Here is a 24,098-nt window from a genome sequence, read left to right as displayed (position 1 = left end):
GTAAGGTCAGGACACCATTGCGCATAGCAACTCCACCGGTATCAAAGAGTGAATGCAAATGCCCGCGCCAGCCTCTTCATTTACAACACAAAGGAGGACGTTTACTCTTCTTCATAGTTGCGCTTGAAAACACTGTGAGCTTCTTCAATTCTTTCAAATAATGCTGGTTGTACGGTGTATTATTACATCAATGGCTATTTAAATGAGTGATCAAATAATAAAGGCAAGAGAATGTTGTTTCTTCAAGTCCCAAAGGCCATTATGTTGTATTTAACACTGAATAAACTTCTTATTATAAGAATCCAAATGAGACCATTTAGTTTGTTTCGATTCATCTACTCAGCATTCTCCATGGAGCTTGTTGAATTATTGAGACATGGAAAACAAACATGTTTCGAGAGTGAGAACATAAAGAAAGGTTCGAAAGAGAGACTGAAAATGGATTTAACTGCTGCCACCATCTCACGTTGTTTGCAAGACAAGCTTGGGCGAGAAAGTAGCACCCGTCTCTCTGTTTTTTTGGGTTCAGGACCTTCCCTGAGACTTGCGTTCCCACCATTCCATGAACTTAACTTGAGCCGCCATTGTGTCCAGCTTATACAATTGCATCGTGTGGTTGGCTACTTCTTGCCCAAAGGTCCAACCAAAAAGACCTCCTCCTAAGAAGGACAGTGCAGTACCTGTCGCACCAAGCAGCAGTTATAGAGGTGTCAGACTTACCACGCATACAGTTCAAACACAAAAGCTTAGTATCACATTCATGAGAAAAAAAAACAAAAGTTCAGTATAAGCCAACATGAACACTTTGCAAGCGTTTTATTTACATGGGACATAAAGTATTTTACTTACTCCAGAAGATGTTGATTTCAATCAAAGATTAAAAAGGTTATTCACAGGGAGAAAAGAGTCATTTACCATGTGGACTCCTGGAGTATTTCCAAGCAAAAGCAGCAGTGGACACAGCTCCAAGTGCGGCTCCAGTAGCACCGAAAGTCGCAGCTTCCCTAGCAGTTTTCAGCTGGAAATGGAGAAACAAAAACAATGCAAGTCAAAAGCTTTCTGAGGACTAAAACGTCTCTCTATATCTTAGAGTAAGAAACACCAAAACAACACGTGCGTATGGAGGCTAAAACTGAGCAAGAAGTGAAAGATGGAACAAAGGGGTTCCCTCAGTGCTGATCACATTCTGCTCTAGTGACTATGTAATATTAACTCCTAAAGCTTCTTCTTACCTCTCCTACTCTTTCATCAAGTTTCTTCTTACCCACAAGGATTCACTGTGGCTCCTTTGTATTCTAGTTTCTATAATAGCATAGCTCTGTGCTTTAGATAAAAAGATCCTATAGATCAACAAAAGCTACATATTCATCACTGATTCACCATCAACACGAACACTAATACATTATAAAACAATCGAATAATCTTTTAGCAATCTCAAGGCACAATGAGTAAATCAAGTACCACCTCCCGAGGGAGATATCAACAACAAATCAGTCAAATAATCAATGGATACTACAACAACCATAGAGAGATAGAGAGATATATATACGGTGGGTCCATTGACGGGATCGGAGGCAATGAACTCATCCACGTCGGAGGAAGACCAAGAAGGAAGAGGCGTGTCACGTTTGGTGAACCTCGTGTAATTCTCCAGGAATGATAACTTCTCCGCCCAGAATCCCTTCAATCCATCCATCTCTTTTTGATTCTTCTTCGCACGACGCTTTCTCTCAGATCGAAAACAGATTTATTTTTCTGATTGATTGAATCGGAGGCGAGTATCACTCCGCTACGCCGCTCAGATATTCTATTCAGTAGTCTAACCACTGTATTTTCGCCACGTGTTAAATAAATTTCATTTCGTATTTAAGAATTTTATGTATTTCTGAAAACTAAATTTTAATGGATTTCATACTGAAATTAAATTCTTGTAGTTTCAGATAACTTTTTTCTAAAAACATAGGCATTTAGATACCAGTTAGATTTAAAATTTCAAATATTTTAATTTTTGAGTGAATTTGCTCATCCTAAAAAACGTTGGATATTAGGGATTTGCCATAAAAAGAAGGGAAAATGGTAGTGATGGGGGGAAGAAAATTTGGGGGATTTAGTGTGTGGAATGCAAATATGGTGAGTTTGGTGGATAGAGAGTGCAATTATTTTTAATTTTTTTGAATATTTTGATTCGATTGTCTAGAAAATCTTATTTGAAGTCGTCCAAATAATCACAAAAATAACAGAAGTATTTCATATTTGGTGGGTTTTTTTTCATTGATTGTCAAGGTCGGGTAAAAATGGCTCAGGTTCTGGAGCATGAAATTAACATCGGGTATACCAAGTTTGCCGACCTCTTTGTTCAAAAAGTCAATGGAGTGATTGTTAAAACGATGAAGCAACTTCTTAATGAAATCAAGAAATATACGTCGAAATATGTGTGATTGGAACTTCAAGGCAGCAGAGTCGCAATAATAGATTTAAGCCTCTGCCAAGCAGTAGAAGATTCACTTCTACTCCATCATGGAATTATTAAGTCTCGTCCCAAAGGCATTGAAGAATAGAGTTGAAGAGAGAATTGTGTGTTTTATGAAAAGGCGTTGAAGAGAGAATTTGTGTGTTTTATGAGATTTGCTATGAGACCATTTTTATATTTTGAATGTTTTGATTTCCCTTTCGGTTCTTTGGTGTTTTATGATTAGCAATGTAGTAAGACTTTTTCACTTATATATAATTAAGGTTTTAGGACAAACAAAAAAACAGAAGTATCTGAATTTGTATTAAATATTCAAAATATAATACAAAGATACTTTAGATTTCTATCCAAATTTATGTTTATATACAAATCTATGCTATTGTTTCTCGATCCACTAAAACCGGTAAAATATTGTCCAAATAAAAAAGTTGGTGGAAGAGTTTTTTTTACCAAGTTGTGGACCACATCATTTTTTTTTGTAAAATTCATGTATATTCTATTTGAATGCACTAATTTTGTGGAAAATAAAATATATGAGATCAAATTACAACATTTTATAAACAAAATGTATTAGTTATATAAAATAGAAAGATAATATATTAAAGAATTATTTTTTGGAGTATACTATAAAGCAAGTGGATGGAATAAACTATATCCTACTTAGAATTATTCTATTTTAAAGTTAAATATTCAAAAATATAAGAAATTATTGGAAATCATTTAAAACAGAATTAACTATTCAATTGAATAAAAGAAAAAAAACAAACAGAGTACACAAAGAAAATCTATCTAAAAACAAGTTTTAGTTACCCTGACAAAGATGATATCCAACTTAGCAGAAAATTGGACATGGTAGACAAAGCAGCTTCTTCATCGGAGAGAGTTTGTAAAATTAATATGAAGAAGTAGATGCTCATAATTACCTTGATGAATTTTATATATAGTTTATTAAATAATTAAAATGATTTTATATCAATAATATTATATTGTATATGTTATTTAGATAATTGATATGAATTAACATAATAAAATATCTGAAAGATGATTCCAGAAACAAAATATCTGAAAGACGCGAGAATGGAAAATTTTCGCGTTAGGACAATAGAGGTTGTTGGAACCACAATGGAGAGTGTTCGCGGCACGACAATGGAGCTTGCTGGCACGGTGGCTGGGGGAATCACATCGGTTGCTGGCACGGTGGCTGGGGGAATCGCATCGGTTGCTGGCACGGTGGTTAGGGGAATCCTATGGTTTGCTCGGAAAATCTTATTGTGTGCTGGCAAAATCCTATCGTTCCGAGGAGTCACTACTCACCACGCATGGTGATTTTTAAAATATACTTAAGTAATATTTTTGATTTTTTTTTTAAAAAATATTCATTATATTATTTTATTGACATATTTGAAAAGATTTATTTTAATGATGATATATGAGTTATTATCATATTATCAAAATTACCAAAACTTAAAATTAACATTAAATATAGTATGTCAATATTTAACCATGAGCCATGTCATCGATTTTAGTATGTCATGTCATATTTTTTTTGTAAAAATAAATGTGTAGATGACATATGTGAAATCACTTTACAAATAATGTATATGGAATTTTAACAAACATACATTATAAAGAAACATACAGATTATTTGACATTTTATCCCTGTGTAGTTAGGCTTTTCTCACAAAGCATGCAATGGAAAAGAAAAAAAGATTATAATTAGATTTTTTTTTGAGCAACCGATTATAATTAGATTAACTGATTCATATACAAGACTAATAGTAAAAAAAAAAAACGTAACAAAAACCCTATAAAAATGGAGGTTGAAAAGAAAAACATAATAATGATTGAAGAAAAAATGCAGTGAGAAAGAAGGAAGGAAAAGAAAACATTAAAGTGTGTGGACAAGACCCGTCAGAGGCACAAACAGCCAAAGACATCCGAAGACCCCAACTAACATGATTTGACGTTTCAGATTCTGTTTTTCTTTTGGATCATTCATTAAAAAAACTATTTTCTTGTCCATTTATATATTTTATTATACGCAAGTTTTTATGTATTTTAGTTTTCTTTCATAAATGAGTGTGCATGGACGAGTCGATGGAAGGTGTACGTAAGTGTCCCTAACACTGTTGGCTGTTGCACACACTGGGCAACGTGGCCCTACATCTCTAACCTTCGTTGAGAGAGAGATGGCTCTCATTAAACATAGCCACAAGCATAGTTCGGGTCCATTTTGGACTATAGAAAAATGAAGTTATAATTAATACGTATACTTGAAATTTTAATAGCAAGTTGATGTCGACGTGGAAACTATTTGTGATTGCAATTTGGTTGATGCTATGATATGAGTCATTTTTTTCCCAAAGTGGAGCATTCTTTTAGCAAAAGTTGACAACGATACAACTACGCAAAAATATTAAAATAAAAAGAGTACAAGGTATTGTTAATAATGGCTATAATGGAATTTCAGTAGCGTTTAAAAGAGTTCAAACGTATTATTCCTTTTCTAAATTAGACAGTTAACATGAATTAGTATGTTGACTACACATGATGAAGACACGAGCATTGATTTCTCATCAATGTTTTTTTTTCATTTTAAACTTTTAAAAACAACCAATTGAACTATTCAAAAAAAAAAATTGAACTATTCATTGTGAGACTTTGCTTTTCGTAAAGAATGTTTCTTTGGAATGAGTGATTTTCAGAATTATCTGAGCACCATAAAAGTCACCATATCATATCCCAAGATGGAATTTATCTTTTCGTACCCACTCTATGTATATCTACTACTCTACATGGGCTTGTGTGTGTATATATATATTTCAGTATACACAGACAAACATGTAAAGTTCAAACTCTTTTTTTCTTTCAAATTAAATACATTAATTAACAATATAGAGATTATAAATCCACCCACCTTTAAGCTCGTGTGTTGGTAGTATTTGCAGCTGATATATAAACTACTACTTATTTTTCAAAATTCGTAACATCACAAAGAGCTACACCTTTTCAGAAATAGGAAAGATGAAATTTATATTACAATCATTGTAAAGGAGATTCTTCATACATACTAATTAGGTTCAATGTGAAAACCATATATGGGTTCACTTATTATGAGAATATAAACTAGAAACGTAGTTTTTTTTTTTTGGAACACAGAAACGTAGTTATAGATGGAGCCCACGCAAGAAAAAAGAAAGGGACATACATACACGTATAAATGTGTGTGTGTAAGGTTATTATAATCTTCTTCTTCTTTGCCTTCACTTCCATCATCCGCATACACATACATATATATAATAGCCATTATCGATGTATATGTAAAGGCTTTAGTAGTATCCATTAGACTTTTGTCCTGCAACTGTCTGGTCTAATTGCTTTCCCTTCTTGTTGCCATCCAGCTTTAATCCAAAGTGAATGTGAGGAAAATGTGCCCACTACACACACACACACCCACCAAACAAAACGAAAATTATACTGTAATACACATTCCACCAATTATGCAAAGTAGAATCCACTATCTTGTTGGTATAAACTATATATACACACACACACAATTTTTTTGTAAAAAAAAGTTCATCCTACCTCACATCAGAGAAATAGATAAAAACCCCTAGGAATTTCTATTTTTATAAGTTTATGGCATCTATATTATTACTTACTAGAACTAGAAGAATTGCAGGCTTTTAACATTACCTATGTATTTGTTAAAATTGTAAGGAATTACAAAAAAAAAGTGTAAAGTCTACATAAAGATAACGGTTATATCTTTAATATAAAGAATTTTATTTGGAGCTACCTCTCGAAGGCTATTTAGTTCATATACTTGTGCAAGAATGATAAATTAAGAAGGAAACTTACATTTTTAGCAGCTGTGCTAAACGCCTCGCGGTGGCTGATCTCTGGATTGCCAGCCTTGATTCTTTGGATTTCCTCTCTATTTAACATTAGGGGAGTTATTAAAACTATAAGTCAAAGGATATGAGACATCTCATTAAAAGAGAAACTTACTTGATGAACCTGTTGTAGGCCGAAGGAACGCGTTGTCTTTTCTCCGGCGCTGCCATGAAAATAAAATTAGGGACTCGTGCTTATATATTAGTCACAAACTTCAGAGTACTTGTGTTTCAAATATGGGAGTAAAGAGCAACTAACGACGAATAGGAGGCATCCTAGGGGCCTCTCGATCGACACTTTCTACCAATGTGGTTGAAAAATGGTTGGAGCTCCTAGAAGATGATCCATATTCTTTCCTTGTCACCGCAGAGGTTATGTGTTGCTTATGCTGCTTCATAATTGCAAAGACTACATCAGCCAGAATTCGACATGGTAACAAAAATGTTGAAGTCCTATAATGATTAATTGATTAGTATATGATACCTGAGGGTCTTGATGAATAGGAGTAGGTGAGGTTTGATGAAGTGAAACTCCAATGTTTAGAGAGAGCAAATTGGTACAATGGCCACATCTCACCGTCACAAGTGTGAACAAACTTGCATATGGTACATTTACCTGATCATGGATAAATATTTGGGAAGACAACTTAAATCATATACTTATACGGACAAGTTATTCGTCTTGTTTGCGACTATTCTATTATTCGTTTGGCTGGTTACACCAACCTCTAATGTAATAGAACCTAACTATATTGTGCATGCAATAATTAGCAGGAGATGTTGAGATAGTACGTATGTTAACTATTCCATTCTGTAGAACTGTGCGTTTTTGTTACTTATAGAACAGTGTTTTGATGGGCTTGCCCAAACTCTTTTTATTAATCGAAGTATCCTGTTGAACAAAAAAAAAGAACAGTGTTTTGATTTGACAAAATACATATCCAACTAATATTTTCCAGAATAAAACAAATAACAGGTTCTTTTGTTGACTTACAAAATGATTAGTCAGAGAAAATTCATAGTAGACCTACTGAAGGTGAATATCTAGCTTCTTCATAATTATATTCATATATTGTTTGTAGTTTCACTAATCATTCATATTATTATAAGCAGTATTTGCATGGTAATGTTTACAAAAAAAAAGTATTTGCATGGTAGTGTATTTAAATTGAAAACGATGTACATAGTTTTTTAGTTTATACATTTATTCGTGTTTATAGAAGGAAATCATGCAATAAATATTATTATAGTTTTATATGTAACAAAATTGTTATGCATCAACCTTCATTTCATTAATAATTGGAAAAAATGTGTAAAAGAGTAGTTTGTGAATCTATATCTATATAAATGAGAGTGATGTATTTTTGTGTATGGTGGGTTCTGAGGACTCATATATATGTCTGACACAATCCTCAAGGCAACATGATAAAAGATAGTAAAGAGATGAAAATGGTTGATGAAGCTTGTAAGGAGAAGACAGTCATGTTAGAAAACGACGTGACCTTAACCACAACCCATAAAGTCCTTAACAATATGTGATGGTACCTCTTATATTATAATCTTCTTTTATTTTTGTGTATGTATCCAATCCGAAGTGGTCAAGATCGGCCATGATTTAACAGTTTGCAGCTTTTTTATAGATCAAGAAATTGTTGCTTGAACTGGGTAGAACAAATCCTATGTACTTTCCACTACAATACCAACCCTATTTTGTGCAAGGCGACCTTCATTATTTTTAAAAAGTTAATGTGACCGTTTTTGTCCCTAATCAGACTCATGCTACATCTCCAGTATAACGTTTATCGTGATTACTGTTTTTCTTTAACCTTTTAAAGTTCACACAATGCCAGATTTATATACAAGTTATGACATTTGGGATAACACTTCTACACTAGTATAAATAAACTACAAACTACGTACCTGACTACAGGTCCTAGTCTGTTTTCATAGATTAATGATTTGTATGATGCATGTATGCATAGATGTACCCACAAATGTCTGGATATTATAGTAACATAAAAACGTTAAATAGTAAACAATATCAAGCGAGTCTACAAAACTGAAAATAATGAATTTAAATAAAAAAATAAATTATAAGATATAATAATAAAATCAGCCTCACTTCACTGTAGAAAAAAGGAAATTTTGGGGAACCAAAAATAAATATGTTTTTTTAGAATTATCAGCTGGCGATATGATGTAAACATTTTTACATGGACCACGCTTTGTAGATCAAAGATCTATGACTGATATGATGTATAGCATACCTCTGTCACATCTCACATACTACAGTTATATATATCAAAGGATGATAGGAAAGTCAGACTACAAGCTTGAATACTTAACGAATTTTTTTGAGCCTGTTTCATATGGATGCAGGCAGCAACGCCCAAATCCTTTTACAGGGAATATCAATGGCGATAGGAACTTAGGGAATTACTGGCAGGGTTTAAGAAAATGAAGAATTTAATTACTGAAACCACAAAGAAAATATGTCTTTGGAAACGACAAAAAAACTCCAAAATTGTGAAATTAGGAAGAGAAGATGCTAGTGTTGTAGACTATAAACCTACACATAGAGCCCTAAATCTGACCAGGAGCTGTTTCCTTTGAGTCTACTTTGTCTGAGCACTAGAATCTATGATTCAGTTACCGAACTTGTTTTGCTTGTTTGGGTATAAATCTCATCACACGTTAGAGAAGATTCGTCTCCACAAAAGAAAAAAAGGTGAAAATAAAAATCTAGGGTTTCTTTTCTTTTTTTCTTCTCAAATTAAGAAACTTCCCCTATATATCTTTATCAATAATCGGAGAAAAAGTACTTTGATTCATGACCCAGATGAAAAATTCATCATAAAATGTTTACCACCAATTATGCAAACTGATAGAAAGATAATATCTCAACTGTTTGAGTTATTTAAAGATGAGATCTAGCTCTGAGTTAATAGCAATCACTCTTTCTTTTTAGAAAGATTTCCATTGCTAGTAAAATAAATAGGAAAAGAGAGAGATTACCGCTAAAATCGTGGTGCAGAAGTTGCAGTGGACATAGCAAACATGGTCAGATGATAAATCTATAGACATTATGATCTCTGGCTTCTCTTCAATGATATCTTGTTTGGGTTATATATATGGAACTTTTAGCTATCCCAATGAGATCAAAGAAGGAACTATATATGATCTTGGAAGAATATATTCTAAGAAAAGGCAAGCTAAGAAGAGAAGAAGATGGATAGAGAGAGAGAGAGGGAGAGATGTGTGGAGGAAGGATACAAAAAATCTGAAAAGACTAATGGGGTTTGTTTGGGGAGGGAGAGGGACAAGTGGGGACTATACTACAATGTTCTTTATTTACTATACTTTTTAATATAGATTGAAACTGTGCCGCGTATTCGCAACACGGATCGAATAATACAATATTAATTAAAAACCTTGTTTTTATTATTATATATGCATATAACACTTGATTATTTGATTGATGGTGGTAGTTTATGAAAGATATGAAAGGCAAAGAGATGTATATATTCTAGAAATAATTGATAAGCTTTTCTTGACTGATTGATGTAAACATTCGCCAAATGAAAGAGTGTCTGCAAGTATATGACATCATGAGAGTCTGTTAATGAAAGATATGCAAGTCAACGAAATACATATATTTGGATCGATTAAAACTTTTTTGGCGATTTATGTGTCATTCACCAAATGAAGGTGGCCTAAAAGTATATGACATCATAGAAATGACTATATGATATTTACTATTTCGATCCATTATATGTGCACAATCTCCTCCAATATTAATTTAATAAAATTTCACAAAAATTTATCATTTATGGAAATATGTGTATATATAATATATATGAAATTTATCAAGATAATTCATCTTTTCTAGATTTTATTTAAAAAAAATGTTTGTAAAACAAAATATTATAATCTCTCTTTTTGTGTCAACTATTATAATCTCTTTTTTTGTCAACTAGCATAATCTTATTTAAAAAAGATATTTGATAAATTTTCTTTATAAAGGATGTTAAAAGAAAATCAAGTTTTCTCTAACAAATCTGGAGAGACAGGGAAACAAATGATCGTCGAGGAAACTGTGCATACAACCACTAGTTCGATCGATATGCAATATGCATTGTTTAAGATACAGATGCATGATGAAGCCCGAAAAGGCCCAATATATCTATATTTGGGCCAAAAAGTGAAAAATGAGTACACTAGGCCCAATAATGAGGTAGCCTGGCGACAGAGAGGTAAATGCATACGAAACATAGCATTTAAAACGAACTGGGGACCATTGTTGGTCATTTTTGGCCCATCTCCTACGCAGCTAGAAGAAACGACTTCGAACATTTCCACAGAAGACCATGCGACGACTTGTAAAAACACGAAAGGAGGAAGAACAATCCAGAACGAGGGTAATATCGTAATTATACCAAACGACTCAGAGTCAACTTCTTCTCACTCCTATCTGTGCTTATAATGAACTTACAATTTCCCTCAGAGAATAAGTGAGAGCGAGAGAGAGAGAGATTCTCCAGACATGGGATTGTCCCGAAAAAACAAGCTCAAGTCTTTCCTCTTCTGTCTTCTCACTCTAACTCCCTTAGCTTTGTCTGAGATCTTCTTTGAAGAGCATTTCGAAGGTGAAGTGTTAGTTATCACACAACACTCTTTCTATTTTTAGATTTTCTGCAACTAACATATAGTAGTAAGATTTGTGTGTTCAGGTGGATGGAAAAGCAGGTGGGTCTTATCTGATTGGAAACGAAACGAAGGCAAAGCTGGCACCTTTAAGCACACCGCCGGTAAATGGCCCGGCGATCCCGACAATAAAGGTACCTCCTTTCCTCAACCCTTTTTAGAGTTTGAAGAATCAGTGAGAGATATCTTTAGTGGCTTTCATATCCTGTCCTGTGATCATGCTTCAATGATATGATTGGCTTTGATCTTTGAAGTTGATTTGGAGTTTCGTCTTGTTGTGTGTTTTAGGTATCCAGACCTATAACGATGCCAAGCATTATGCTATCTCTGCAAAGATTCAAGAGTTCAGCAACAAAAACCGAACTCTCGTTGTCCAGTACTCTGTCAAAATCGAACAGGACATTGAATGCGGTGGCGCTTACATCAAGCTCCTCTCTGGCTACGTTAACCAGAAGCAGTTTGGTGGTGACACTCCTTACAGGTTTAGTGAAGGCTATACAGCAAAGTCTTAGTCAAGTTGCCTTCTGTTTTGGGGGGATTCTAATTAGTGCTTCTGCAGTCTAATGTTTGGACCAGATATATGCGGAACGCAGACGAAGAAGCTTCACGTTATACTCTCATACCAGGGACAGAACTATCCGATCAAAAAGGATCTGCAGTGTGAAACAGACAAACTAAACCATTTCTACACGTTTATCTTGCGGCCTGATGCTTCTTACAGCGTCCTGGTTGATAACAAAGAGAGGGAGTTCGGGAGTATGTACACAGACTGGGACATCCTTCCTCCCAGGAAGATTAAGGTTAAAAACGCAAAGAAGGTAACTAACTTGGATTAGTATTTACACTTAGCTTAATTAGCTATTAGTATGACTTATAATAAGTAAAAATGGATTACTGTTTCTTTTTGCAGCCAGTGGACTGGGATGATAGAGAATATATTGATGACCCTAATGATGTCAAACCCGAGGTAACTTGTTTAATAAACACAGTATCAATTTTTTTTTCATATTTTTAAATCTTAGTTTGTTATTTAGGAAACTGGTTCATCCTTTCTTTTTGTAAACAGGGTTATGATTCAATCCCTCGTGAAATTAAAGATCAGAAAGCTGAAGAGGTATGTACTGTTGTTGAAGTGTGTGTGTGGGTCTCTTTTGAGTGATTTGCATTTGTACTAGTACTAGTATTCTTTTAAGTTATGATCCTTTAGTTTTTGGGAACTCTTGTGATAGTGTTGTTAAGCTCTCTTATGTCTTGTTGCTAGCCTGAGGACTGGGACGAAGAAGAGAATGGTGCCTGGGAAGCGCCTAAGATCCCAAATCCAGCGTACAAAGGTCCTTGGAAAGCAAAGGTAATGAATTCAACAGCCATCACAATGGTACACCATTTGACATTTTTTATGAAAACATTATTATATATTGTCCTGCAGAAAATCAAGAACCCAAACTACAAGGGAAAATGGAAGAACCCATGGATAGATAATCCAGGCATGTTTAATCTGTAAATTTTTCGTTTTGGGGCTGAGATTACTTCTTGTTGATACTAAGCTTTGAGCTTCTCTGTTTTTTATTTTATTTTTTACGTACAGAGTTTGAAGATGATCCAGATCTTTATGTTCTGAAGCCTATAAAATATATAGGCATTGAAGTATGGCAGGTAATAAGTTCTACATCTTTCTTTAATATTATTAACTTTAAATACTCACTCCATTATCACCAGACAGTTATTTATAATAGTTACTGCAAAATTTTAGTGGAACATAAAAAACAGAAAGAAGGTAGAATTGAGAGATTGATTTGATGGTTAATAATGGCAGGTGAAGGCTGGCTCAATATTTGACAATATCTTGATCACTGATGACCCTCAATATGCAAGAACCATGGTGGATGACTATTTTGATCAGCACAGGGAGGTAAGACTTCTCCATGCCTTTTGGATTATCTTTTTTTTTTACTGCTTCTGTGTGAATTTTGTATAGTAATATTGAAAATTTGATCTGCTATACACACACCAGTCTGAGAAGGAGTTATTTGCGGAAGCTGAGAAAGAAAGAAAAGCTAGAGAAGATGAGGTTCGTTTCTTTTTACAAATCTTCTAGTATGTGTTATTCTTTACTCTCACCAACATGTCTGTCCATACAAAAATTTGAGTGAATTACAGGAATCTCGGAAAGCAAGAGAAGAAGGGGAACGTAGAAGGAAGGAGAGGGACCACCGGTATGGAGACAGGAGGAGGCGTTACAAACGGGTACAGTCCACATTTTTGATCAATTCTCTATACTAGTTTCTTCTTCTTCAAAGAAAGAGTGTTGGAAATGGTACTTAATAATTTGTTTTTTTGCTTGCAGCCCAATCCACGTGATTACATGGATGATTACCATGTAAGTGGTGTTTTTCTTATATCTCTCAACTGTTTTTTGGTTTGGTCATGAAAGAAGCTTTATTTGTGAAAATGGTTAAGACTTACGAGTCTGATCTTCTTGTAGGACGAGCTGTAAGGCGCAGTGGTTGGCGTTACAAAGTGACAAACCAATGAAAGCAAGTATTGATGGAAATAAGAGACATACAGAGAATTGGTTGATCGAAAAAAAAAAAGAAAAAAAACAGAGAACATTGGGAACTATTTGTTTGTCTTGTGTGATTGTTAATTTGTAACCTTTCTTGAGTCTGAAATGTAACCCTTAGTATTCATTCATATTCATGCATGAACACTGTTACCTGTTTTTTTGGATATTCAGAAACTTAAGTGTACCACGTCGCCTCTAAGCTGAACATTCTTCAAAAGTTCAAACCATACCCTTGATCTCTATTTGGCAATGTTCCCTGTTTATGGATCACAATACAAAAGGCCTTGGGTTACAAAGGCTTAGCAAGATAAAAAGGCCTTAAGGTCCGATAAAAAGTTCACTGGGCTGGACTGTATATTGTTTTTCGTTTATGACAATCGTCAGGTGTTATTCTACGTAACTGATGATCTACGTGTGTCCGTCCCCTAGTAGTGAATGGTAAACATAATAATATTTGGTTATCAGACGGCAAAAAAAAAAAAAAAAAACTTAAAAACGCGTGTAAGTTGGGCAGAAATGTTAAAAAGTGTACTTTTCCAACTTGAAATGTACGGGTAAGATCACATCGTTGGAGACTTTATCAAGTAAAAAAACAAAAATCAATTGACTCGATACGCATTAAAGTCGTTATCACTTAAGACTTTTATTTTATTTTGTTTGTTCTTTGGTAGTTTGTTTAATCTGCAACGTCCTTAACATTTATAAAAAAAGAGATTTTGCTTAATCAACTAATGTAATTAGTATTCAACTGATATAAGACTAATTGTAGAAAGTCTCTGAAGAGCTTTTTTTGATTAATAAGTGTAGTCAATGATAAACTAAGTTGTCTATTAAGAGCATCCCCATCAAAGGTTCACGGAGGAGTTCACACGTTTCCCAAAAAAAAAAATTATTAAAATAATGAACAGTGACGAACTCGGTTGGTTGGAGTTCGTTGGGATGAACCCGAGTCGTCACGAATTCGTCATGTGGTAGCCTTCTAATGGTCGTTTTTTTTTTAGAAAAAAAAATGAAAAAGTAAAAAAAAATAAAAAAAAATAAAAAAAATAAAGTTGTGAACCCCAAAGGAGGTTCACTGATGGTGATGCTCGGGAGAGCTTTTGTAATATGAAAAACACACCATAGGAATCCAATGACTACATTAGATTTTTTTCAAGTAGAGTTTCGGATGTTGTATTGTTGAAACTATTATTACAAGTTACATGAAATAATAGGAAAAAAGGTGTGAATGTATCTTTGGAATCTACATGGATCCAATGAGTTGATGGAACTCCATGTAAAATCAAAGGTTAAAAAAGAAATATAAAGTTTAATAATGGAGACAAATACCTAATACTTATTAACTTACTCTCCACTTTAACTTGCCCGCCATTTTGTTGAAGAGGTTTGAAAAAGCTGTTGGAAAAATAATTAAAAAGGCAATAGACAAACCAGCACGAGCCCGTGAGTTTACGAGGACATGACCCTCCTTTAACATTTTCTTAGGGTTTAATAATGACACATCGCATTAACACTCATCAATCAATTTATCGTACACAATATCTGTTTAATTAATTAAATATTTTTTCGTATTGAATCGAATATTCATAATCTATTGCAAGAAGGATTCTACCTTTTTCTTTTCGGATATTCGTATCTGCCATATTAGGGCCACACTGAACACTTTTTGTGATTACTTGACTTGCATATCTTTTATTTGTTTTACAACTTGAATATATATAACAATCTGTAATCAATGTCTGTAATATTTAAAAAAATGTCTGTAATATTTTTATTGGTTGGGAATATTCTGTTATCAACTTCTTCGCTTCATCTATTTCGTCTAATCGTCTTCAAAGCTTAACCTCAAAATGAGTCTCACTAGTTCTTACTAGTGAGACCCATCTTCCAGAACTGTTCACAGATTACGGGAACATACTATATATGGAGGAGGTGAATTAGTTTGATACGTCGAGTGCGAAAACTATATAACTCTACAAAACATGAATTTGTAAAATTTTTAATTTTAATTATTGAACACGTATTTATGATAGTTCATGATCATTTTACCATTATATATTACATGTATTTATTATCAAGAGGCACATTTTACTTTTACTGAAACTTAGTTGAAAAAGACATAAAATTAAAATAAAACACGGTCGAGTTAGGCTAGATCCACAAAGAACTATTGTTCAAAATAACTTTATTTAATAATATCCACCAAGCCTATAAATAAATAGTTAGTTACTACTATTTCTCTCATTACCACTATCTAAAATATCACTAGCATTAGTCTGACCATATGATACACAACTCGCATGTACATGTATTTCACCATCTTCATGTTTTTCATGGACTGAATCATCATCATCAATCTTTATGGCGACATGGTGACAAGAGTCCACTGAATTCTCTCCACGTGATTGTTCAACAGTGGTTGATATATCATCATCACATAAGATTGTGACAACATGATGATCATCATCATGAGATTTGATTTGTATGGCACGAGCAGTGCTTACAGTTCCTGACTTCTCGGATGACACGGTCGACTTCTTCTTGTTCTTAAATCTTGCAGCGGATTCGAGTTCAAGAAAGGCTTCTGATATCTTTTCAGTTAAGTTAACAATATCTATGAGCAGAGAGATTGTGGTCGTTAGAGCGATCATTTGTAGAGGCTCAACATCGTTCAATATGCCTGATTTGAGTAAAGTAGAAAGTGCTTTGCAGGCAGATTGTGAGTTTAAGACATGAATATCAGAAGATGATGATTTTCTCATTTTCTTTAATGAAATTGACGCTTCTTTCATTGATTTTCCCGACTCCGAGCTCATTTTTCTTAACGGTTCTTCTAGTTTCCTTTTTATGTCCATCGGAACCTAATAGAAAAAGAAGATACAACAAATAAGTGATTAAAACCTAAAAGGAATATATATTATGCATTTTTACCAAAAAAAGAACATAGATTATGCATAATATTATATACAAACATTATTCATTAAATACCTTTATCAAAGAAAGCATCCATATAAAACATTGACGAGATATATAAAACATATAGTAAGTATAGCAGTATGCTTTTGTGTTGCATTTGTGATTATACTTCCATGTAAATAAATTTATAAGATTACAACTACACACACACACATATATATATATTTTACTCAATTAATGTTTACTATTCAAATATTATGCTACATACAAATTTGAAATAATACCTGAAAATCTGAGTTGATGTATGAATTCAAGGCATCAATCCGGTAGGCACACTGCCGGAGTAATGCAGCCACGGCAAGGTATTGTTTCCATGGATGCCTAAATCTAAACTGGCCGTGACGGGGTTCCCATTTTGCAAAATTAGCCTAATTAAACACAATTAGCAATAAACCATCAATACTGCAAAAAATGGTATAATTATAATAGTGAATCAAGAAGGTAAAGAAAGAGTAAACTACACACCAAAGCTTCTTCATTGCTTTTTGAGTTGAGAACACTTTTATATCTTTGAAGATTCCTTCTCTTCTTCTCCACCTCCTTGACGTCCCCATCATGTGTCGCTTCAAAATATTCCTCCCCAAATTCTGCCAATTTCCAACATTTTTATTTCATTTATTCTCAAAATTACCACAATATTTATTTACCTTTTTATAAAAAGCAATACCAATCTTTTGTAAATATCTTGGAACATTTTTAAGAAGATTTCGTAAAAGCATTTTTTGTGGGGAAGTATAGTGAGGTATTACACATAATGAACCATAACTAAGTTAGGGAAAAAACCTTCAAGGAAGTGGGAGAGTGTGTCGAAATTGGAGGCAAGAAGAGAGTGAAGGTCTTGTCCAGCCCAGACAGGACATATAAAGATAGAGATAAGGACGCAACTGACTCCTCCCATTATCACTGTCGATAGTCTCTTGTGCGCCAAATCCAATATCTCGTCCTCTCTAAACCCCGACACTGATATCAGTGAGAACGTCAATATGAATATCAATATCCCATAATCGTATCTTGCCTTCACCCGCGGGAAGAACCTCACGAACGTCGATAACGCAGCTGTACACACACACATATAATATAATTACCATGCATTAGTCATGGAAACAGTGCCCATCTAACATTTTTAAAATTTTCATTAATTACGAACGTTCAAATAAAATTTAGTGCCTTTTTATTCTTCATATTTTTTTTATAATATCTACATACATGTACAACTAAAATAGTTAAATAAATTTGTGATATCCTAGGCGACTGATTCTTTTGCCTATGCTCCAGATCCGACCTGCTTCATAGTATCGAGTTCGAGTTCCAATGTTCTGGACATAATACCCGAGGTGATTATATGTGCCTGATTTTGAATTGTCTTGGTAATCTAAAAATTTATGAGTGTTATCATGGTTACCTTGCACAAAGACAAAGATGGCGAGAAGAATAGGTTCTATCGTTGGACCGGACAAACTTGCTAGGTGATGAGCTCCAACTCCTAGTCCTCCAGCTACTAATGTTGCCACTGCTCTATTTATTCCTTTCCCAAGTGTTGCACCTATTTACACACCAAATCAATGTTAAATCTACTTAGTCCGTAAATATCAGACATATTCAAATATCAGAAAGTGACTGATTCTGATCACATGTCGGACTGACCTACGGAAAATTCAAAGACAACAACTACGGTCATGACAGCCCACATTGCATTGACACCAAAGTTATCGTAGAGAGGTTGATAATAGTAGAAGGAAGAGACCAAAGCAAGAGCAAGTCCCACTTTGAAAGCATGAACTATTCTTCTTGGGTCTTCTTTTCCTACTCTCCTCCCTTCTCTCCATATCTCTCTCACTTTTTCCATTGCACCTTTCATTGATCACTCAACTCTTAAGTGATTTTGATTCTCTTAAATACTTCCAGAAGGAGAGAAAGAAGTATAAGATGACATGCTGTTTTCTCTCGATGCATGGATTTTATTTATAGAGAGCTGAGCAATGAGATTCTTGTGTAGGACCGGACTCGTGAAATGATAAACAAATTGAAAATGAAATATTATATTAATCAGAGACAAGGGTATTATTAATTAGAGGCAGATAGTACTTACGTGAACAAATTTTATTTTGTTGCTGATTTTATTCGATGTTTAAAAAGCAGAGCCATTAGTAACTAGCAAGCTTTATTTTTCATTGTTAATTTGTTTCGGAAATTTCCTATGAAGGTTCATGTACAAAAGAAATTCTTTATGTAAATAATTAGTGCTTTCCACATTTGATATCTAACTATTTAAAAGTTGGTATGTGTATATCAAAATAACTATCAACAAAACTGTTTATTTAGTTTTAAATTTGTAATTTATAATTCTTTCATTTTTAACTTCATTTAATAGAAATTAAAAGATATAATGAAAAAAAAATCTTTAAATAAAGTACGTAATGTATAATAAGGTTTCCATCAAAATTGGTTAAAATAGGTAGAACGTACTTGCACTAAATTTCACTTCTGTGCTAAAATTACAAATATAATTAATATATCACATGAATTATAGTTGTAAAATGTACTCACTTATGCAATTGTCTTATGAAAAATTCAATAAGACAGTGGAGAACTTTTTCGAATGTGTTATCAAATCAATATAATCTTGTTATCAATTACGAACATTTGTGGAGAGACTTAAAAATAGTGAAATAAACATTCTAGTAGTTTTGGTTTTGGGGTTATTGACATGACTAATCATGATTCATGACAAACTCCAAAATAGAAAGATAGTCATATTGTCATTTTCCCTATCGTTTTCCACCTTTTAAAGCCAGGAATTTTCAGTCCATTTGCTCAATTACATATGATACTCGGAGTCTCGGAGAATTAACTCACGCATGTATTACTTCACCAATTTTAGACATATCTTGGCTTGTTTCACCACTTGTCTAATTGTTTAATTTGTGTATAATGACCATATCCACCAGTATTCTCTGTTTCTTAGCTAAAAACAACGTATATAGACTATGAGATTAATGTATCGACATTGTTCCAAGTACTAATAAATTAAGTTTACAAAAAAGTAACATTAAATTAAAAAGTTAAGAGAACATGGTTAGAACGCGTAAGTAGAAGGCGGATGTGCCCCTTTTGCACCGAGAGCCTAGCCCATTACCCCAATCGAACGCCACCTTTTTTAATATTTCTATTTCATTTTTTTTCGTTTTGACCTAGACTATTTTTTTTATTTCAGTTAAAATAAGAGTAAGTTGCATTAACAGTTAAGAATAATTTTTTCAGCTGAAGTATTTGTTTTGGAAAATGAGTCTTGATCACATTTTATATGTGAAATTGGCATTTTGTATGTAATTTTGAATATTATTAATTGTTCCTAGAATCTTAGTGGATATTAAGGCCTTATCAAATTTTTCTTAGGCTATAAACCGAATTTCGAATAGGCCATAAAGTGATTAGATGGTTTTTTTTTTGTTTTTTTAAAAAAATTGATGATTTGTTGTGATCCGAGAATATATGATCGATATATATCATTGTCATTATCTCTTATACATTGGTGTTTATCTCTTTATTAGGATAACTATAATATCATGTATATATATGATAGTCTCAACTTAATAAAGGACATGCTTTAGATCGTACAACACACGTTATCAGCACGTTTGCTCTGTGAAACCCTAGCTACAAGGGGGAGTGTTGTGATCCGAAAATATATGATCGACATATATCATTGTCATTATCTCTTATATATTGGTGTTTATCTCTTTATTAGGATAACTATAATATCATGTATATATATGATAGTCTCAACTTAATAAAGGACACGCTTTAGATCGTACAACACATGATTTTTGTTTTACAAGAATTTTTAATATGTTTGGTCTTAGATGTGTCTTTATTCATGATCATCCCTACGAATATGATTTGTGTTTGTCACCCTTTTCTCTTCAAAGCTAACCTCAAGATAAATCTAGTGACTGATCTATCAATAAACTTGCCAGGTTTTTTAGCTTTGAAATCACTCAGATGTAAAATGCCATTAAAGAGCAAACGCATGAGAAAATGAAAACCAAGACTTTATTATTGAAAAAAGTGTGATCAAATAGTTCAAAACAAAACAATACATGAATAGTATATAATTAAGTACATCAAATATGAAGTGTACGAACACCCAATGAATGTTCTGGCATCCCGACCCCATGTACGCAACTGGATGTACATGTATTCCACCGTTTTAAGTTTTTTCATTGATTGTATCATCATCAGCATTGTTTGACGATGTATCATCATCATAATCATCATGATCATCATCACTTAATAAGATCGTGACAACATGATCACCATCACGAGGATTAATTGGCATGGCACAACCAATTCTTCCAGAATCCGACTTCTTGAGTGACACGGTCGGTTCGGTCGGCTTCGAAGATGAATTCATCTTGTTCTTGAATCTTGCAGCAGATGCAAGCTCTCTTACAGATTCTGAGATCTTCTCGGTTATATTGACAATATCGTTTAGTAGTGAGACCGTCGTCAGCAATGAAACCATTTGAAGAGGCTCAACATCATTCAAGATGCCTGATTTGAGTAATGTGGAAAGAACTTTGCATGCAGACTGTGAGTTTATGATATGGATATCATAAGAAGATGATTTCATCATTTTCTTTAATGAAATTGACGCTTCTCTTATTGCTTTTCCTGATTCCAAGCTCATTCTTCTAAACGGTTCTTCTAACTTCTTCTTTATGTCGATTGGGATCTAGCAGAAAATATGAGATTACAAATAAACTAAAGACTTAGAAGGAAGTGGGAGACTGTGTCCAACATCCACATAAACTATTGTATATCAACATACAGTAAGAATTTCAATATTTTTTTCTTCTCTTTGTGTTTGCATTTGTGATTTATTTTACAAATAATACGTATATCTTTATTTCATTATTATATATGCAAATATCTAACAAAGTTGTAGAAAAAAAACAATACCTGAAAATCTGAGTTGATGTATGAATTTAAGGCATCAATCCGGTGGGCACATTGCCTGAGTAATGCAGCCACGTCAAGATATTGTTTCCATGGATGCCTAAATCTAAATTTTCCGTGAGGAGGTTCCCATATCGCGAGTTTAGCCTAAATACAATGTAACAATATGTCAATATCAATACAGAATACAAAGCTTAAGCAAAAAAAAAAAAATCAATATAGAATTTAATATATCATCATCAATACAGAATCCACTAGTTCAAAAATGGTGGTATACATGTGAATCAAGAAGAGTAAGAGAGAACGAGTACACACCAAAGCATCTTCATCACTTTTTGAGTTAAGAACACTCTTATACATCTCAAGATTCCTTCTCCTCTTCTCAACCACTTTGATGTCCCCATTCTCTCTGGCTCCAAAATATTCATCCCCAAACTCTGCCAAATTCCCACTTGTAAATAAGTATGTATATAAGAGAATTCTCAAAAGTATCACAATTCTCAACAAAACAAACCTAATTTAGTTTAATTAAGTTCAAAAAAACAAAGCTAATTTAGTTTAAAATTGATTCATTTAATTATATATAAAAACATTTAAAATACAATGGATTCACAACTTTTGATAAATTACACCAAAAAAACATCTGATAAAGTTAAAAGTAGCAAATTTTTGTAAAACATTTGAAGGGATGGAGTATAAGATATCCCTAGCTCGGAGTTCTAAAATACATATATATATGTATGTATATGTGTGTATTTTTAGAACCCCGGGTTATAAATCTCCATTGAGGGTGGTGCTCTAAGAGTGTTCTAAAAATACCATATCAACAAAACAAATTAACCTTGAAGGAAGTGGGAGACTGTGTCCAAGTTGGAGACAAGAAGAGAATGAAGGTCTTGTCCAGCCCAGACAGGACAGACAAAGATAGAGATAAGCACAGAACTGACTCCTCCAACCAACACTGTTGATAGTCTGCTCTCCGCCAAATCCAATATCTCTTCGTCTCTAAACCCGGACAAGCATATCAGTGAGAACGTCAATATGAATATCAACATCCCATAATCGAATGTCGCCTTCACCCTTGGGAAGAACCTCACGAACGTTGCTAAGGCAGCTGCACATATATATCACCCTTTTTTTGTTACATCAAAAGGCTAATAATATATCACCGTTACTTGGTAAATAGAAAATGTGTGCATGCAAATATGTAAGCGTTACGTAAGGTTACCTGTTGCAAACACAAAGGTAGTTAGAAGAATAGGCTCTATTGTTCGACCAGACAAACTTGCTAGCTGATGAGCTCCAAGTGCTAGTCCTCCTGCTACAAATGTTGCCACTCCTCTATTTATTCCTTTACTAAGTGTGGCCCCTATGTACACACCAAAACAAAGTTAATAGATACCCATTTTAATATTTCCTTTTAGTTATTAAAAATATCAAAATGCTAGCTAGCTAGGAATAAAGTAGTTGATTCTGGTTACATGACGAACCTACGGAGAATTCGAAGACAACGACGACGGTCATGATAGCCCACATTGCATTGATACCAAAGTAATCGGTAAAAGGACCGAAAGGTTGGTAATAATAGAAAGAAGAGACCAAAACAAGAGCAACCCCTACTTTGAAAGAATGAACTATTCTTCTCGGATCTTCTTCTCCTACTCTTCTTCCTTCTCTCACTATCTCTCTCAGTTTCTCCATTACACCTTTTTATGATCACTCACCTTCAACCAGGAAGAGATAAGGAAATAGAGAGATGACTTGTTTTGTATACATGGTTCGATGTTTATTTATATATACATAGCGTAAGAGACTCTTGTCCAATGTCCGGGACTCGTGAAAATGTTATCTTATTATTATTAAAAAGACTCATAGTGCGGTGCGGCACGAACTTTGAACGTTTTATGATATTTTAATGAAATAATAATATTATTAAATTAACCATATGGAACCTGGTCTAGTTGGTTGGGTACTAGTTAAGCCCTACCTCAGTGAAACGTAAGTTTATTATGTTGAGCTGGATTAGTTAGAGAGCAGGTAGTCATTAATTATAATTATATTATACTTGTGTAATAGTACACAGTGTATGAAATATTTGGTGAACGAATGAGAGAAGATTAATATAGCTCATCGAAACACGTTGATGAATGCTATTAGAATTGAGCTCTCACCCCTTTTCTTCGGTGCATTAAGCTTTAACTTTAGCAGTGCAGTACACCACAAGTCTGGTTATAAACGAAACAATTATTAGAAAATTGTTTTAGAAGACACCTAGGTACTAATCACCTAACGCATACCTACCGATATTTTGAAACATTGGCTACTACAACTATTCAAGGGTCACAAGATTATATTTGCACAGCTACAACACTTGATATTTACTCGTCTAATCAGATTGATTGGTCTCTCAAGAGGGTGAATTTTTTTTTTTTTGTCTCCGTCCATTCTTACTTGCTGCCTACAGTGTCCAAGCTCACTGCTACACACACACATAAAAGGTCAAACAAAAATTTGGTACCATAGATAACC

The 24,098-nt window shown here is 33.7% G+C and overlaps 5 protein-coding genes across 6 annotated transcripts; 1 reads left to right on the top strand and 4 right to left on the bottom strand.

The window, feature by feature from the left end:
- Positions 1 to 259: 259 nt before the first annotated feature.
- On the bottom strand, positions 260 to 1,775 carry LOC108819039 (succinate dehydrogenase subunit 6, mitochondrial). The gene is made up of 3 exons (XM_018592023.2): positions 1,550 to 1,775; positions 916 to 1,018; positions 260 to 680 (listed from the first exon to the last, which is right to left on the bottom strand). The coding sequence occupies exons 1-3, from the start codon at positions 1,694 to 1,696 to the stop codon at positions 526 to 528; spliced, it is 405 nt and encodes a 134-aa protein (XP_018447525.1). The 5' UTR covers positions 1,697 to 1,775; the 3' UTR covers positions 260 to 525.
- A 3,645-nt stretch (positions 1,776 to 5,420) lies between these two features.
- On the bottom strand, positions 5,421 to 9,687 carry LOC108821654 (putative axial regulator YABBY 2). Of its 2 annotated transcripts, none has more exons than XM_018594648.2 (6): positions 9,383 to 9,687; positions 6,852 to 6,983; positions 6,627 to 6,759; positions 6,483 to 6,531; positions 6,333 to 6,408; positions 5,421 to 5,908 (listed from the first exon to the last, which is right to left on the bottom strand). In XM_018594648.2, the coding sequence occupies exons 1-6, from the start codon at positions 9,449 to 9,451 to the stop codon at positions 5,801 to 5,803; spliced, it is 567 nt and encodes a 188-aa protein (XP_018450150.1). In that variant the 5' UTR covers positions 9,452 to 9,687; the 3' UTR covers positions 5,421 to 5,800. The 2 variants fall into 2 exon arrangements, with proteins under 2 accessions (XP_018450150.1, XP_018450151.1); XM_018594649.2 differs by having other exon boundaries at positions 6,627 to 6,756.
- Positions 9,688 to 10,681: 994 nt separating this feature from the next.
- Positions 10,682 to 13,818, top strand: LOC108818736 (calreticulin-3). Its single transcript, XM_018591660.2, has 15 exons — positions 10,682 to 10,785; positions 10,872 to 11,013; positions 11,098 to 11,205; positions 11,360 to 11,552; positions 11,631 to 11,889; positions 11,982 to 12,038; positions 12,138 to 12,185; positions 12,333 to 12,419; positions 12,498 to 12,555; positions 12,657 to 12,724; positions 12,885 to 12,980; positions 13,083 to 13,139; positions 13,229 to 13,315; positions 13,416 to 13,448; positions 13,554 to 13,818. Exons 1-15 carry the CDS (start codon positions 10,735 to 10,737, stop codon positions 13,563 to 13,565), a joined length of 1,356 nt encoding a protein of 451 aa, XP_018447162.1. The 5' UTR covers positions 10,682 to 10,734; the 3' UTR covers positions 13,566 to 13,818.
- A 1,974-nt stretch (positions 13,819 to 15,792) lies between these two features.
- LOC108821276 (aluminum-activated malate transporter 2-like) lies at positions 15,793 to 18,522 on the bottom strand. Its single transcript, XM_018594324.2, has 6 exons — positions 18,255 to 18,522; positions 18,013 to 18,153; positions 17,394 to 17,666; positions 17,076 to 17,197; positions 16,835 to 16,978; positions 15,793 to 16,495 (listed from the first exon to the last, which is right to left on the bottom strand). Exons 1-6 carry the CDS (start codon positions 18,466 to 18,468, stop codon positions 15,857 to 15,859), a joined length of 1,533 nt encoding a protein of 510 aa, XP_018449826.1. The 5' UTR covers positions 18,469 to 18,522; the 3' UTR covers positions 15,793 to 15,856.
- Positions 18,523 to 20,641: 2,119 nt separating this feature from the next.
- On the bottom strand, positions 20,642 to 23,339 carry LOC108821082 (aluminum-activated malate transporter 1-like). The gene is made up of 6 exons (XM_018594131.2): positions 23,060 to 23,339; positions 22,798 to 22,938; positions 22,411 to 22,683; positions 21,885 to 22,006; positions 21,573 to 21,716; positions 20,642 to 21,345 (listed from the first exon to the last, which is right to left on the bottom strand). Exons 1-6 carry the CDS (start codon positions 23,268 to 23,270, stop codon positions 20,821 to 20,823), a joined length of 1,416 nt encoding a protein of 471 aa, XP_018449633.1. The 5' UTR covers positions 23,271 to 23,339; the 3' UTR covers positions 20,642 to 20,820.
- Positions 23,340 to 24,098: the final 759 nt, after the last annotated feature.

This window comes from Raphanus sativus, chromosome 8 (assembly GCF_000801105.2).
Source record: "Raphanus sativus cultivar WK10039 chromosome 8, ASM80110v3, whole genome shotgun sequence".
Classification (NCBI taxonomy): domain Eukaryota; kingdom Viridiplantae; phylum Streptophyta; class Magnoliopsida; order Brassicales; family Brassicaceae; genus Raphanus; species Raphanus sativus.
Note: the sequence above shows the minus strand (reverse complement) of the source record. Positions and strands in the feature narration are given on the sequence as shown.

Bases quoted from the DNA above. Each gene is read 5' to 3' on its own strand.
- LOC108819039 (XM_018592023.2), bottom strand. From the start codon at position 1,696: ATGGATGGATTGAAGGGATTCTGGGCGGAGAAGTTATCATTCCTGGAG. The intron at 1,019-1,549 runs GTATATATATCT...CTCCATTTCCAG, and splicing joins ATCCCGTCAATGGACCCACC to CTGAAAACTGCTAGGGAAGC. The intron at 681-915 runs GTAAATGACTCT...TTGGTGCGACAG, and splicing joins ATACTCCAGGAGTCCACATG to GTACTGCACTGTCCTTCTTA.
- LOC108821654 (XM_018594648.2), bottom strand. From the start codon at position 9,451: ATGTCTATAGATTTATCATCTGACCATGTTTGCTATGTCCACTGCAAC. The intron at 6,409-6,482 runs GTAAGTTTCTCT...AATGTTAAATAG, and splicing joins GCCTACAACAGGTTCATCAA to AGAGGAAATCCAAAGAATCA. The intron at 5,909-6,332 runs GTAAGTTTCCTT...GTGTGTGTGTAG, and splicing joins TTAGCACAGCTGCTAAAAAT to TGGGCACATTTTCCTCACAT.
- LOC108818736 (XM_018591660.2), top strand. From the start codon at position 10,735: ATGCGACGACTTGTAAAAACACGAAAGGAGGAAGAACAATCCAGAACG. The intron at 11,014-11,097 runs GTGAAGTGTTAG...TTGTGTGTTCAG, and splicing joins CTTTGAAGAGCATTTCGAAG to GTGGATGGAAAAGCAGGTGG. The intron at 12,420-12,497 runs GTAATGAATTCA...ATTGTCCTGCAG, and splicing joins AAGGTCCTTGGAAAGCAAAG to AAAATCAAGAACCCAAACTA.
- LOC108821276 (XM_018594324.2), bottom strand. From the start codon at position 18,468: ATGAAAGGTGCAATGGAAAAAGTGAGAGAGATATGGAGAGAAGGGAGG. The intron at 17,198-17,393 runs GTTTTTTCCCTA...GGAAATTGGCAG, and splicing joins ACTCTCCCACTTCCTTGAAG to AATTTGGGGAGGAATATTTT. The intron at 16,979-17,075 runs GTGTGTAGTTTA...GTGTTTAATTAG, and splicing joins AAAGCAATGAAGAAGCTTTG to GCTAATTTTGCAAAATGGGA.
- LOC108821082 (XM_018594131.2), bottom strand. From the start codon at position 23,270: ATGGAGAAACTGAGAGAGATAGTGAGAGAAGGAAGAAGAGTAGGAGAA. The intron at 22,684-22,797 runs GTAACCTTACGT...ATATATGTGCAG, and splicing joins TACCTTTGTGTTTGCAACAG to CTGCCTTAGCAACGTTCGTG. The intron at 21,346-21,572 runs GTATTGTTTTTT...ATTTTCTGCTAG, and splicing joins ACATCAACTCAGATTTTCAG to ATCCCAATCGACATAAAGAA.